At 34.6% G+C, this 15,320-nt stretch overlaps 1 protein-coding gene across 4 annotated transcripts in view; it reads left to right on the top strand.

The window, feature by feature from the left end:
* Tmtc3 (transmembrane O-mannosyltransferase targeting cadherins 3) overlaps nucleotides 1-15,320 on the top strand; it is a 40,686-nt gene that overhangs the window by 13,710 nt on the left and 11,656 nt on the right. For all 4 annotated transcript variants that reach the window (XM_076920088.1, XM_076920087.1, XM_076920085.1 and 1 more), the window contains 5 exons: nucleotides 317-489; nucleotides 5,531-5,783; nucleotides 11,067-11,215; nucleotides 13,047-13,167; nucleotides 14,890-15,001. In XM_076920088.1, the coding sequence (XP_076776203.1) occupies nucleotides 317-489; nucleotides 5,531-5,783; nucleotides 11,067-11,215; nucleotides 13,047-13,167; nucleotides 14,890-15,001 (808 nt within the window). The remainder of the gene's footprint in view (nucleotides 1-316; nucleotides 490-5,530; nucleotides 5,784-11,066; nucleotides 11,216-13,046; nucleotides 13,168-14,889; nucleotides 15,002-15,320) is intronic.

Here is a 15,320-nt window from a genome sequence, read left to right as displayed (position 1 = left end):
TTACTATAATGAAAACACAATTTATAAGAAACAAGTGTATTTTGTCCTCTTACCCACAAAAAACAAAATTAAAATGTTACGATACCTTTATGTTTTAAAAACTAAAATTTTTAGACAACTTGTGGATATTCCAGTGATACCATTATAGTTGAGCTCAATATTTGCCAAAGTTATCAAAAGTGGTATTATTCTTTATCAAGTCTACAAATTGTTTTAATTGTTTTTAAGTTAATTTTTGTTTTAACACATGTTTAGAATTGCTGCATTTCTGAAAATGTGCATTGGTGTTTGTTACTCAGACCGTCTTCTTTTTTAGTACACGTTGCCATTGTTATGTACCGTTGCTGGACAGTTTCTCCGCGGGAAGGGGAGCATTCCATTTTCTATGCTGCAGACGTTAATCAAGCTCATCGTCCTGATGTTCAGTACTTTGCTACTTGTCGTGGTCAGAGTCCAGGTTATTCAGTCACAACTTCCAGTGTTTACAAGGTATGACCTTGATTGTCAGTCATCATAAGTGTCCCAGAAAGTCTTTAGTTCGTACTTAATTTTTCAACAGCTTTACTGAGATATCAATATACTTTAAAAGCTGCATTTATAAATAGATGGACTACTCTGGCATATATGGTTAGTTACGTGTGAAGCCTCCACTGCAAAGATTATACGAGTGTGGCCTTCATATTCTGAGTAACTTGTAAGTGTTTTATCATATACTATGGAGAGAGAAAAAAGTTTAATCCTTTCACTAGTCTGGCAGATTTGTATATTTCTCCTTGCATGAGTAATTTAAGTTCATGTATTTTTAAAACTCTGTTATTAAATATTTAAGATTGTTGTCATATTGATGAGTTTATCCCTTTATCACTATGAAATGGGCTTTGTTTTTAATTCCTAGTAATTGTCTTTTCAGACGTTAACTGTTTTCTCTTAATGTAGTCTGCCCAGCTTTCTCTTTAGTGTGACATAATATCTCTGTTCTCTAGCATTTTACTTTTTCCTCTCTCTGCCTGACTATGGAGACTCTGTATGTATATATACAGAGTATATATAATTTGGTGTTCTTCTTGTCTTTTCAGATCTTCTAAATTGGGTGTTTTATCCATTTACTTTTAATATAATTATTGATATATGTGACATAAATCTCCAGTGTGTGATTTTTCTCTTTGTCTTATCTATGGTGTAAGTGTGACTTGTAAAGAGCCGCCCTCTGCAGGTTCACGTGACTTCCTGGGATGTACATTTTGGCTTGGACCATTTATCTTTGGACAAATACGAGATAAAATTTTTATATTAAATTATGGTATTAGTTTCAGTGTTTCTTACTTCATTGTTACCAACATTTTCAGATTGTGCCATTACTACTTCTTGAAGGATTTTGACATGCCCTGGTCTATCAGCAACAAATTTTTTCAACTTTTTTTTCTAAAAATACCTTTACATTACTACTGGTTACATTATCTCAGTTGTTCCTTAAAGTTGATTTTACTATCACCCAGCATGCATTGCTTTCATAGGCTGCCTCAGAATTTTAAGAAATGGTATATTTGTTTCATCTTACTCTTAGATATGCTCTTCTGCACAGGTGTGCACTCAGACATGCTTTCCTTATGTCTCCCATATTTCTACATGTTCTGTTGTGTTCTCTGGTCTCCAATTATACGCGCTATCATGATTCTTTTATGAAGAATAGTTAGTTTGTCTTTTGTAATTTTTTTTTCCTTATGAGTTACATGCATTCTTCATACACCTGGTAATTCTGGATGTATTCTGTAGTATTACCAAACATACTTCTGAGGTTTGTTCTAGGTGTGTTTCTGTTAGTTAAAGTTGTGTTATCTGTTAATTTTTGCTTTTAAATTTTATTTGTGGAATGACACTAAGCCTTAGCCTAAAAGTTATTTTGTTTCATGAGACCTTTCCAAGCTTTTTTTTTTTTTTTTTTTAGAAATCATTTAATAGGTAGTTTGCTTACCATTTTATAGAGTTAGTCCATAAACATTGTGGCAGGAAGCACACAGTCATAGTGCTGGGGCACTAGCTTGAAGCTTTACATCCTGATCTGCAGGCAGCAGGCAGAGAGTAAAATACTGGGCCTGGCATGGATTTTTGAAATTTCAAAGCCCATTCCCAATGACACACTTTCTCCAATAAGACACACACATCCTAACCTTTCTCAAACAGTTCCAATCTCCGATGACTAAGCATTTGATTATACGAGCCTATGGAGGCTGTTCTTACTCAAACCACCACAGAAACTTATAAGGGAAAGCACATAATGGAAGCTTACAAATTGAGAAGTTAGGTCCATGCCCATCACTGTGGGGAGTATGGTCGCAGGCAGCTAGGTGTGATACTGGAGGAGTCTATGGGAGGTTACATCTGATCCACAAGTATGAGGCAACAGGAACTGGAAGGAAAGGGGGAGATGGAAGGAAAGGGATGGAAGGATAGACTGGGAGGAGGGAGAGAAGGGCTCCAATCAGCCTGTAAAGTGAATAAATAAATTAATGAAGGGGAAAAAAGGAAAAAGAAGTCAGTTCTATATATGAAACATAGGAAACACAGAATACTTGGAATCAATTAATTAAGTATATGTAGTATTTCTATGCTGACAACTGAGGAATCAATGAGGGAAATGAAGACGTCATAAATAGTATATAATAAGGAGCTTGACGTGTTCGAATGATACTTGGATGTAAATTAACCATAGGTTGAATACTGTACCAGTCAGAATCCTAAGAGCTGTTTTTGAGACACTGACAAGTTGATTCTAAAATTCATATAAAAATGATAAATGTTTAGAATGGAGAAAAGAATGGGATCAGGCCATCTCTCAGCCTTAATCAGAGAAATTTCTCCTTGCAATAGATGGCAGTTACCACAGAGACTTCTGGTTTGAATAGGAATGGCCCCTATGGGTTCATAGCAACCCCAGAGATTTTTTTATTAGTAGATTTTATCTCTTGATTTTTTTTCTTCAAGACATTCTTTCCTGACTATTAGTTTCTCTGTAAGAGCTGTAGCAAATAACTGCAAGCTAGATGGCCTGAAACAGCAGCCCTGCTCCTAGCTTCTGTAGTGCTAGCATTCTTTGGCATTTCTCAACTTGTAGCTTTCTCATACAGGTTTGCCCCATCCTTATATAGCCTTGCCTGCGTGTCTGTTTGTCTTCTCCGTGTAAAGGGCACTGAGTCATTGGATATAGTGCCACTCTAGTGTGACTATCTTAAGAATTTAAAATCCGCATTCCATGGTTGCCTGCTGTAACATTAACTTTTTCCCCACGTTATCACTGTTAAATTATTCAATGAAATTTAAAATGGTCTCCTATAAATTTTAAGTAACTAGTGTTACATGAAATAATTGAAGGGTGGGGGGAGGGATACCAACATAGTGACTTGGTTGTCCATGATAGTATGTTACAAGTACTAGCTGGAAAAAAATCATTCAGATTCATACTGCATTATAAGCATGGATTAGAGAAAAAAATTCAGATTATTATCTAAGCCAAAACATTTATAGTATATTCCTGTAATTAGTTATTCTCAGCATTTTTTTAATTTAAGAAATAATTTCAGCTTATCTTTTATATGATTCTATCTGTGCTCAATTAGATTAAGTTATATTTCCCTTACTCTTAGTTCCAATGATTTTGCTCTGCTTATTAATCATTCTGAGAAATTCTGTGTACATGCGTTATAAGAATATGTATTTGGTATGTATTGCATATAATATTTTTAAATAACAATTTTAAAATGTGAGTATATAAATTATATTTTATTGTACTGCACCGAGAAATTGATTTTAATATGATTTGGTTTGTTTAAACATTGGCTCTTTAAATCAGGTATCCTAATTAAGCTATTAATTTAAAACAGTGAACAGTGTTTCTTCGAAATAGAAAGAGCTTCAAGTTGCATTCACTTTTTTTACAGTTCAAGCTCTGACTCTGAAGCCATGTTACTTTCCATATATAGTCAACTATGAAAGTTCCAAATGATAGGGCTTGTTCAAGCAGTATGACTTTTCCTCAGTTGTTTGATACTTTTCAGTTAAGTAAGTCAACTCAAACAAGATGCAGTTGATGCTTAATTCGTTTCCTCATTGTAAAACAACTAACTGGGTTCCTAAGGACTATATGTAAATTTAGTCATTTAAATGTAGTATTTGGATAAAATACCAAATATATAAATATAGTCCTTTGTAATAAACTTAATTTAATATTTTACTCAATTTGCAAAAGGTAGACTAATAATTAAATTTGTATTCAATATATCATGGTTTGGAGAAAACTAGATATGAACATGTTAGTATTTACTGGGAGAAAAATGAGAACCCAAACTGCTGAGTGGGCTCACTGCTAATTACTTTGTATTGGAAATTTTATTTTCAGTTTCATTTCAAAGCAAGACAAAAGCTCTAAATGCTACAGCTTTGTCTGTGATGAAAGGACAAAGACAAATTTTCCCTGGGAACCATAATTTTTATTAGTATTTAGCTCTAAACCTTCACTTGTATAGAGCAACATGGCTAGATATTCTGGAAGTTTCCATAAAACAAATGAATCTGAATCTCATACAATTTCTTCATGACTTTTAATTTGAAGGTCATGATTTAATGGAAGTACTTCTACAGGTCAGTTTGGATCATTCTAATTACTGAAAACAGCTGACCTAATTTCTCTTCAAGCATTTCTCCATGGATACCATTGCTCTCACAAAGACATTTATGTTAGGCAGTTCGATTTAGATTTTCAATTAGCACGATTCTGAGGTACCTATAATAATATATTTTTATTATTTATTTTTATTTTGTGTATATGTGTGCCACATGTGTACAGGTAAGAACAGAGACCAGAAGAACATGTTAGATACCTTGGAGTTGGAATTACAGGCAGTGGTAAGCTGCTCCGTGTGTTGCTGAGAACCGAACTTAGGTCTCTAACAGAGCAGCAAATGCTTCCAACTGCTGAGCCCCAACGGATTTATTCTTGTGTTGCACATAAACTAATTTTATGTCTTACTTACATAATTTAACACATAAAATTTGTATTTAAAAGGTGGGATCTGGTACTGCTTGCTCAGTGGGTAGAGGCACTTGCTACCAAAACTTAGAACCAGAGGTTGGTTATGGGGAACCCACATGATGGAGAGAGAACTGAGTCCCACAAGTGGTCCTCTGCCCTCCCCATGTGTGTGATCGTCATGTGTATGCCCTCATTCATTGTCACTCCCCCTTCCCATTAATTAAAACAAATAAAGCCAACAGCATTTAAAATTAGAGCTGTTGCTTGCTATTTACATGGTACAGGCATACATAACTGCCGTACTTGAAAAACTAAGACAGGAGGATCATGTGTTGTAAGTTAGCATGAATTATATAAGCAATAACCTTGTCTCAAAATCAAGAATGGCTAAGATGTAGCTCAGTAATAGAGTGCTGGCTTCTTATTCAGTGTGTGGTTTCAGTCCTCAGCTGAAACAAAGAGAAAACAAGTTTTGTTTAAATATCTTTTTTGTTGTTGATGCAGGTTTGATAATCCAGCTGCTGTAAGCCCAACCCCTACACGACAGCTTACGTTTAACTACCTCCTTCCTGTGAATGCTTGGCTTCTATTGAATCCTTCAGAGCTCTGCTGTGATTGGACCATGGGGACAATACCACTGATAGAATCATTTCTAGATGTTCGAAATCTTGCCACTTTTGCTTTCTTTTGCTTTCTGGGGGCTTTGGGAATATTCAGTCTCAGATACCCTGGTGACTCCTCAAAGACTGTCCTAATGGTAAGAAATCTTTCTTTCAAAGAATGTTGCATTTGGTTGGTCACATTTGACATTATCTTTAATTTATCCAGCATATGCTTCTAGAAGTATGTTTCTTTTTTGATCATTCCTGATTTATAAACTTGTTAGATTGCCTTTATATTACTAATTAAATTAATAATATGGTTAATTTGCAGGTATATTTTAGCCTGCACATTCAGCTATGTAAAACAGAAGTTAATATTTTTTCTAATTTAATAGAAAAAATCACAGTGCATCTCTTTGTATTTCATTTATAATTCTTTACATTTATTTTTTTCTAACTAGATTATACACACATTTGAAAAAATTGATTATATTGTATACTTGGTTTTTTGACATTATAAATAGTGTCCTGCAATATGCAGCTAAAAGTAATAGATTTTAAGTTTTGTTAACAAGGTTTTAATTATTCCCTGAGTAGGACTGTGTCCAGAAACCTCTGATTATTTCAAAACTGTTTGTGTGGGGGCAGTGTTTTGTTTGTTTATTTTTAGTTTCCTCCTTCACTCTTGACCCCTTAAGAATTTCTTTTCCTCGTTATTTTTGTTACATATAACATTTCAACAGCATTTACTGTATTTGAGAAAGTATCAAGTACATCATTTATGGCTAACACCAATAGATTCACATATTTGTTCGTTCAGTATAAAATTATGATTGCACTCTATTTACCTGGTAACATTTGAAGCACTATAATAAGATGAATGAATTATAAGGTCCTTGTTTCCAGAGTTTGCAGTCTAAGAAATTTACAATACATGGCTAAGAAGTAGAAAAAATGTGAAAGAATGCAGAGTGTAGGAGAAAGATGTTTACTTTTATGCTTCAGCATGCCAGTTTGTATCATTAGAACATCTTACTGGAGTTCTGAGGGTCAGAAGAAATGCTTAGGTCACACGTAGACCTAAGGTACTAATTGAAACCAGAGGGTAGATAAGATGCATATGGGGGGCAGGGGCGGGTGGGAGAAACGGTTCTCAAATAGGCCTAGGCCTTGGCCAGTTCTTCATAGACTACTGCCTAATACCTTCAGGCCACAGAGAGGTTAAATCAAACTTAAGAATGCTATGGAGTTCTTAGTGTTAATTCTTTACTAGAAAATAGTTAATGTGGCCGAGTAGTATAAAAAGGAGTTCACCACTGAATTCTTGAAGAACTCTTGTCATTAGGTCTTTATGGAGAAGAAAAAGACCTGGGTAGGAGAGAAATTCAAAAAGGTAAATGTTTTAGGAAAGAGTAAATGGCTGACACTAAGAGGCATTGTCAAACATAAAAGTGAGATCTATGTGAACTCTCACTGAAGCAGTTAGATTGGAACGTGAGACAGTGAGAACAAGTTGATGTCAGAGACCATTGGTTAATATTTAAAAAGCACTTTCATTTGAGTTGTGAGACGTTTACAACGTTACTAATTGGTTGAATTTGTAAAATCAAATTTACTTGAAGTATTTAGTGGCTGTAAAATAAGTACTTGTGACCACAGCTTTAAGAGTCATATCCCACAACTGTTTTATATGTGAGGGATGTAGAGAGAGATTTAAAATGCAGTGTGCAATACGGTATCTAGGGTTGCAGAGGCAACATGTTTAACTTTAGGTGTGAAGACTACATTTATTTAGAAAGTGGATAGCTAGTATGTTTGTGAGGATCACGAGAACACCTAGCAGAGATTTGGTTTGCATTGTAAGGGTTGTTCTATCACATGAAGAAAGAGAAGGATCACTAATGTGAATGGTAGTGAGGTTAGTAACAACTTGTTTTTTTCTTTTGTTTTTTTTTTTTTTTTTGTTTTAATCTTATTAACCCTTCAGTGTTCCCTCCCATAAATTAGGGAAAAAAATTTCTATGAAAATATTGGTGAGAATTTGATAAAAGCAATCAAGTTTCAAAACAACCCAGGAGACTGGAGTTAGGCCTATCAGGAAAACCTCAAACTCCTGAGCAGCCTGGGAAGTTGATCTGAAGCTGGCCATCATGAGTTTCTGATGATAAAAACAACTTGTCAGTCGTCATACTGTTTTTAAGAGTCCGTTGTTGCTTAAGTAAATTCACACAAAATAGATAAATGCTAGGATGTATTTACTTTTGAAGTTGTGCTAAAAAAACAGTTGAATAAGAAAAGACAGAAGAATCCAAGTTTGCCAAGTAAAAAAGCATAGACACGTAGATAGATATATTTAAAAAATTAAAATCAACAAAATAAACATAATTTATGTAAGTTATTTGCTATTTCATATTTGTATAAAGGAAAAATATGCCCTTGAATGTAACAGTGTTTTATGTATTTCTGAGGCATGCTAAATTTTCTAAATGTTGAATTTTTAAAGATATCTGAAGAAGCAGGGTAAGAAAGTAGTACTCGGACAGATTTCATATTATCTATTAAGATACTTAATATTTACCAGCAACATAATGTAAACAGTTATTAGTTTCCATTTCTGTTTACAAGGAGGTGTTCTCAGGGTGAGTGAATAGTTTCTATTACAAAAGAATTATGTTAAAGTTTTATCTTAAACTCTTGGCTCTTGCTGCTAATACCCCAATATTTTTTGTTTTTTGTTTTTTCGTGTATGGATATTTTTCTTGATCTATTTCTGTGCAGTTTCTGTGCCTACTGCTTGGAGGGACCAAAAGAAGGCATTGGATCCCCTGAGACTGGAGTTACAGGCAGTTAGTTAGTTGTGAGCTGCCATGAGGGTGCTAGGAACTAAACCCAGGTCCTCTTGAAGAACAAGCACCTGTAACTGCTAAGCTACTGTGTTTCCAGTCAGTAACATTCATCTCAAAAAGACTTTACATTATTAGAAAATTGTTGGTTAATCACGGTTAATGTAATTCCCATACATTTATTATTACTTCATTAATTAGGATTTCTAGGTCACTAATCATTAAAAACTTATGGAGGTGATAGACTTTAACTGATTGGTCGTTTTCCTCCTTTGTAATTTATTCATTAATCTATGGTGTTTCCGAATGAGTACTGTCAAGTCCTACAAATAAAATTTCTTTTTGACAACCAAATTATTTTTTTAAATGATCATCAAATTTGGGGATATCTATATCTAAATAGCTTTACATCTAGCTGGTTCTTTATTAATCATGCGTCTCCAGGAAGTATAAAGAAAAACCTTTAATGGTTCATGCTTTGATTTAAAAAAAAAAACTGAAATTTCAGACACATAAATTGATGCAATACATCTTCACCTCTATTTCAGTAATGAAATATAGTAAGAAACAATCTTTTCTCCATGCCCTTTAGATAATTTCAGATTTCCAAAGTGAAACATTAAGTTGCATATTTAACTAAGTTCTGTAAACCAAAGCAAAGGGACCTAGTGGTGTAACACAATTGGTAGATTGCTTGACTGGTGTGCTTGAGGTCCTGGGTGCAGGCAGAAACAGCAGAAGCTAGAAGTCAACCTTGGCAACACAGCAATTCCAAGGCCAGCCTGGGTTACAAGAGATTCTATCCTGTTTTAAAAATAAAAAAAATAAAAAATAAAAAAAACTGGAAAAAGAAGAGCAGGGAAGTAGGCAAATGTCCAGAGCTACAAGTCCTAAACTCTTAAACTTAAATCTTCCCATGTTATTTATATGCTTAGTCACGGGTGGCTTTATAGTCAAGAAACCACATGTCATCCCATTTTCTGAAGAACAGGAAGTCAGAATAGCCTAATATTTCTCTCAGTAAGCAGTGCTAACATTTTAGTGATTCCTTCAAAGAAAAAAAAAAGGAATTGATTTAAAGGGAAAATCTTATTTTTATATACATAGTATAAACATCTTATTAAACATATAGGCCTGTTGGCATTATAAGGTGGGGCTAGAGAGATGGCTAAGTGGTTAAAAGCACTGGTAGCTCTTCCAGAGGACCCAGATTCAATTCCCAACACCCACAGTGCAGTTCCCAAGTATTTGTAACTCCGTTTTCAGAGGAGCTGATACCCTCTTCTGCCCTCTGTGGGCCCAGTGCACACATTCACACAGGCAAACACCCATCCACATAAATAAAAATAAAGAAAGAAACATCATTTAGAAACATCTTTAAAAACAGAATGTTATACAAAGTATGACTAAGCTATAGAACCAGAAGTCTGGTATCTTATCTAAATCATTCTTTTCTTCATTTAGTTTCTTATATAGAAACCAAAATTTTTGTTTGTTACCAACATTCATGATTTTCTTCTGCTATAAAGCTTATTAGCATTTCTTTTACCTTACTGTTGGTTCATGCAGGAAAGTTAGATATGTAACTTTTCTCCTCTTCCTCCTCCTCCTCCCCGTCCCCCTCCCCTGCCCCTCTTCTTCCTCCTCCTCTTCCTTTTTATTTCATCCTTCTTATGTAACATAAGTTTATGTTCCTGACCAACATCTTACCAAACTTTACTGCCTCATTCTGGTAAACACCATTCTGTTCTCAATTTCTAATATCACTTTTTTTAATCATTCATATACAAATGAGAGTATCAGATATATGACATAATGCCCTTCAGTTTGAGTTTCTTTCTCCTTTTAAGACTAAGTGGGATTTTCTTGTTCATATATGCCCTGTTTTCTTTATGTGCTCTGCCCATCACTATGTTGGGTCCATATGTTAGCTGTTCTGAATCCTGGTGGTGTAGTGGAGGACACTGTGTGGGTTTCCTTTCTTTTGGCTATATGCCTATTGATAGGATCACTGGATTGCGATAATTCTGTTTTTAATATTTTGAGACATTTCCATACCATTGCCCGCATGACTAATTCAGTTCCCACTGTTAGGTTTGCATTGGTTAACGTTGTCCACATTCTTCTTAACACTTGCTTTCACTTGTCTTTCTGACAGTAGCCATCAAGACTCAGATTGAGTCCATTGGTATTCAAATTTGTACTTCTCTGATGATGTGGAGTGTTTTTCATATAGCTTTTGGTTATTGGTATTTCTTCTCTGCCCATTTTTTCATTATATATTTTTGCTTACTGATAAGTTGAATGTGCTATTTTCAAAATATTTTTAAAGTAATTTTTAATTTAACTAGGTGAACCTCAGGAGTCAACCTTTGGTAAAATTCGTATTGCTCACAGAACAAGTAAAAACTCCCTTCTTACCTTGCCAACTACACCCTGATGTTTATTACCACCCGTGTGTGGCCTTTGTGTTCATTATTCCTGGCAGTATTTTCTAAAATAGTTTACAAATCATTTACTCCAAGTAAAGTGTAAAAGCCTGTGTTGCCTGTCATCTGTGTTGTTTAACTGAACATGCTATCTTTTTCATTCTAGGCACTTTGTTTAATGGCGTTACCATTTATTCCTGCATCAAACCTCTTCTTTCCTGTGGGATTTGTTGTTGCTGAGCGAGTACTATATGTTCCTAGCATGGGGTTCTGTATTTTAGTAGCCCATGGATGGCAAAAAATTTCAAACAAAAGGTGAATTAAATACTAGTTTGTTTTATAGCTATAAAATACATGCTCTGTAAGGCATACTTTGAGTCTTTCCATCTGTATAGCTAGAATTCAGGTTAGAAAAGATTTCACCACTACTCCTGCTATGTTCCCTCTACATAGTTTGTTACAGCCCCACACAACAGCCTGAGTCAGACCCATGTGCAGACAGCGCTGCTGTTACTGAGGCGTTTACAGATGAGTATTTCCACATTCATAAGCAATGACAGCTACACTCACCCTATTGGAGTGAGCCATCTTAAGTGCTTAGTGCATATAAAATGTGTTTAGCACGCATATGGGGCTTTTTGTTGCATTACCAATTAAAATGCCTAGAAACTCATAATCATAGAGATTATGTACATTTACTGTATCAATCTGACTTTTCTCTATATCTCTTAAAAATTGGCTTCTCCTATATCCAGTCAATACTGTTATTTAAAAATTATTTCCATGGTTTCTATAAAATCCCCAACCTAGTTATCTCATGTAAATCCTATTTCAGAATCTTCTTTTTATATCTATTCTGAATATTAACAGTTTTTTCCTGCATTTTGCATCTAGCCTCTTTTGACAAACATGGACTCAGTAGATTATCCTATTTAGTTTCACAATTTTTATCCACTATCCCTTCTTAGAATTTCTACCCATATATATATATAGTTTTGATCACGACCCATTTTTAGGAACTACTGTATGCCAGGGATGATTTATGGTGCACATTTACGATTATTTTTTTTCATTTAATCTTAACGCAACGCCCTTGTTTGCAGATGTGAAAATTGAAGCCCATACAAATTAGCTGAATCACCCAAGGTCACACAACTAGTAAACAGACGTGTTGATTCCAGTTTACATCTTAATTCTGCCAATGATGTATTATCAGATCCATACTATCCTGTTCTGTATAGGTGGACCTGTCGAAATGGGAAATTGAACCATATTAGAGACACAAAACACAGACAGACTCAGAATATTAACTCTGGGATAATAGAAATTGAAGTGATCATCCTGTTGTCAGTGAAGAGTCAGATGTCAGCAGTTAGTCTAAAGTTTTGTAATTTGCATTTGTTTTACAGCTTTTTCTCAGTTTTAACAGGCAGTTCTGAAACGTAAAAATAAAACAAGTCAAAGAATAGGAGAGCCTATAGAATAATTTGTAAGCAAAACCCTTTTCAAAGTATCAGAAGTAAGGTTGACCCTTTCTAAACTCAACTATTAAGTTGTAAACAATGACCCAAAGGACACTTAAATAAAAAAATTATCAGTTTTTAAATCACTAACTTAAATACAGCTTTAGAACTAGTGATTAACACATTAGAATATGGAGTCACCTTTCTCCCTTTGGTCATGATATAGTTTTACAGATGAAATATATTTTGAAAAACTTTTATTTTTACTGAAAGTATGTAGACTTTTTACAGGTCACTAATTACATTGTTAATATACAAATGTTAATTATTTACATTAACAAAGTGTTAACTCTAACATAATTGTCGAGTATTGCTTAAAATATATGGGAGAGTTGTGTAGTCTCTCTACAAATGTTTATCATCTTAGTTGAGGGTTTTGAGCAGCCTCAGACTTTACTGTCCTGTGGGAATTTTGTAACAAATCCCAAAGAATAAAATATAAGTAAAGTCTCAGTTGGTGGGCCATCTTCATATTTAATTTGGGGGTGCTATTTAAATGTGTAAAGTCACTGGGATGGATTCAAACATGATAATTTAGACCTACCTTATTTCTTATTTCTTCTAAAGAAAAATGCTCTTGATGATGAAGACAATATTTTTCCCTGTTTTTATCTTTTCAACAGTGTACTGAAAAAGCTCTCATGGGTTTGTCTGTCCATGGTGATACTAACCCATGCCTTGAAAACACTCCATAGAAATTGGGACTGGGAGTCAGAATATACATTGTTTATGTCAGCCTTAAAGGTAAAGTATTTTTATTCAGAGGACAGGAAAATGTGTATTTGTAAAATTGTATTTACCACACTTTTAGGCAGACATTTTAATTCTATTTTAGCTGAGAAGTTGAGAAGTAATACATTGTTTTTATAGTATATACCATAACCAAACTCCCTAAGTTACTACTTAGTTATATGTCTGAAGGATTACATATATATATGTATAGATAGACACATATACATACCATACATATATACTTATATATGTATTTACTTTAATGAATGGTATACTAAATTTACATGAAGTTCACATGGTAAAATATTTAAATATAAAACCGTATTTTCTTAGTTCTTAGAGTGCACATTTGTGTTACCTTTATAGGCTTAATAGCAAGATAAATCAGATAGGGCAGAACATACAGTTAATTAGTAGCTTAGTTGCTAATGGTATATAAAATAATGAGTTGTGTAATCAGTGCATCACTAGTTCAGTGAGATGAAGTGCACAAAAGTGTCACCTACTGTGTGAAGGAGCAGCACTACCACTGGTTTAGCAGTATTGGGAATGGAGCTGGTAAGCAGAATTTTATTTCAACTATACAGACTCATTTTTATAGTTATCAATAGAATATTTCCATAAACACTTCTTATCCTTTACAAATCTCTAAACTCATACTTCCCTTTGACTGTTTCTTTTTTTAAAATATATATGTTTGCAGATGAGTATGTATATGTGTATTCAGGTGCCCACTGAGGGCAGAGGTGTTGATTCCGCTGAAGCTCAAATTTCAGGCAGGTAATAGCTGCCTGATATGTATGCTAGGAGCCAAACAGAAGTTCTCTGTGAGAGTAGTCCATGCTTAAACTGCTAAGGCATTTCTCCAGCCCCTCCTTTTAACTACTTCTTTATTTCCCTCCTAGCTGGATACACACGTGAAGTATCACTACCACACTGTTAATCCATAATTTTCAGTGCTAATGGTGTGTCATAATTATTAGGAATTTTTCTTACCTGCATTCTTAGAACACTGGTTAAAACTTTCCGTGCTAATCACTGCAGCTCGCCTTTTGGGTGTATATCATGCTCTCCACCCATCTGTGAACTCTACACACACAGATGGACTTCACAGCTGTAATCTCAGCATTTCTGTTTCCATAATAAACTATATAATTAGCTTTAAATATGTCTCGCCCAACAATACGCCATCAATACACTCTCTTAAGTATATTCTCATATCCTCTCTCCTCAACAAAATACAAATAGGTTGGATTGTGATCTAATCAGAAAAACCTTTGCAACACTTCTGATAGATAAATGAAGTCAAACTGCTGTGGTTTTCTAACATGTTAAAGTGTCGTCGTCAGCCAGTGAGGCCTGATCCCTGCAGGGGTTGGTCGACTGACCCTTTCACATAGGTCACCTAAAACTATAAGAAAGCACAAGTATTTACATTTTTATTCATAACAATCAGAAGATTACAAGTATAAAGTAGCAATGAAAATAATTTTATGGTTAGCGACCACCATAACATGAGGAACTCTGTTAAAGAGTCACGCCATAGGGAAGGTTGAGAACTACCTTAGAGGAAAGGGCAGACTATATAGGCTTTTGTCTCATTTCTAGGAATATTTCCATAAAACATTCCATTCCCAGTAGTTTACCAAACAAATGTCTGTCAACTAGAGTGTTTTGGATTTTTGTTGTTGATTTTTCTGATTATAGATTATTCTATTTTCATTTGTGTTTAAGGTGAATAAAAACAATGCCAAATTATGGAATAATGTGGGTCATGCTTTGGAAAATGAAAAGAACTTTGAGAAAGCGTTGAAATACTTCTTGCAGGCTACCCATGTTCAGCCAGGTAAGCACTGTTCATTGTAATTGGTAGGTGGCAGTATAGACATTAGATGGAGTGAGGGGGCCAGTTTTTATTACTCTTAAGTTCAAGGGAGTAAAGAAAGAGTTATTGATGACACCATAGAAAATGTCAAGGGTGTTGCAAACTGAAAGCTCTTGTGCCAGGCGAAAGGATGCCAGAATGACAGAGATTCTATTAAGGTGGAGAATCAAGCATATCCCAAGCGTATCCAGTATACTTGAGAAAAGGAATAATGCAGCTGTTGGGGAGAGACAGCATCTGCTATGCAGGCTCCTTTCCTTTAGGACTAGAATCAGTTGTA

This window comes from Arvicanthis niloticus, chromosome 22 (genome assembly GCF_011762505.2).
Source record: "Arvicanthis niloticus isolate mArvNil1 chromosome 22, mArvNil1.pat.X, whole genome shotgun sequence".
NCBI lineage: Eukaryota > Metazoa > Chordata > Mammalia > Rodentia > Muridae > Arvicanthis > Arvicanthis niloticus.
Note: the sequence above shows the minus strand (reverse complement) of the source record. Positions and strands in the feature narration are given on the sequence as shown.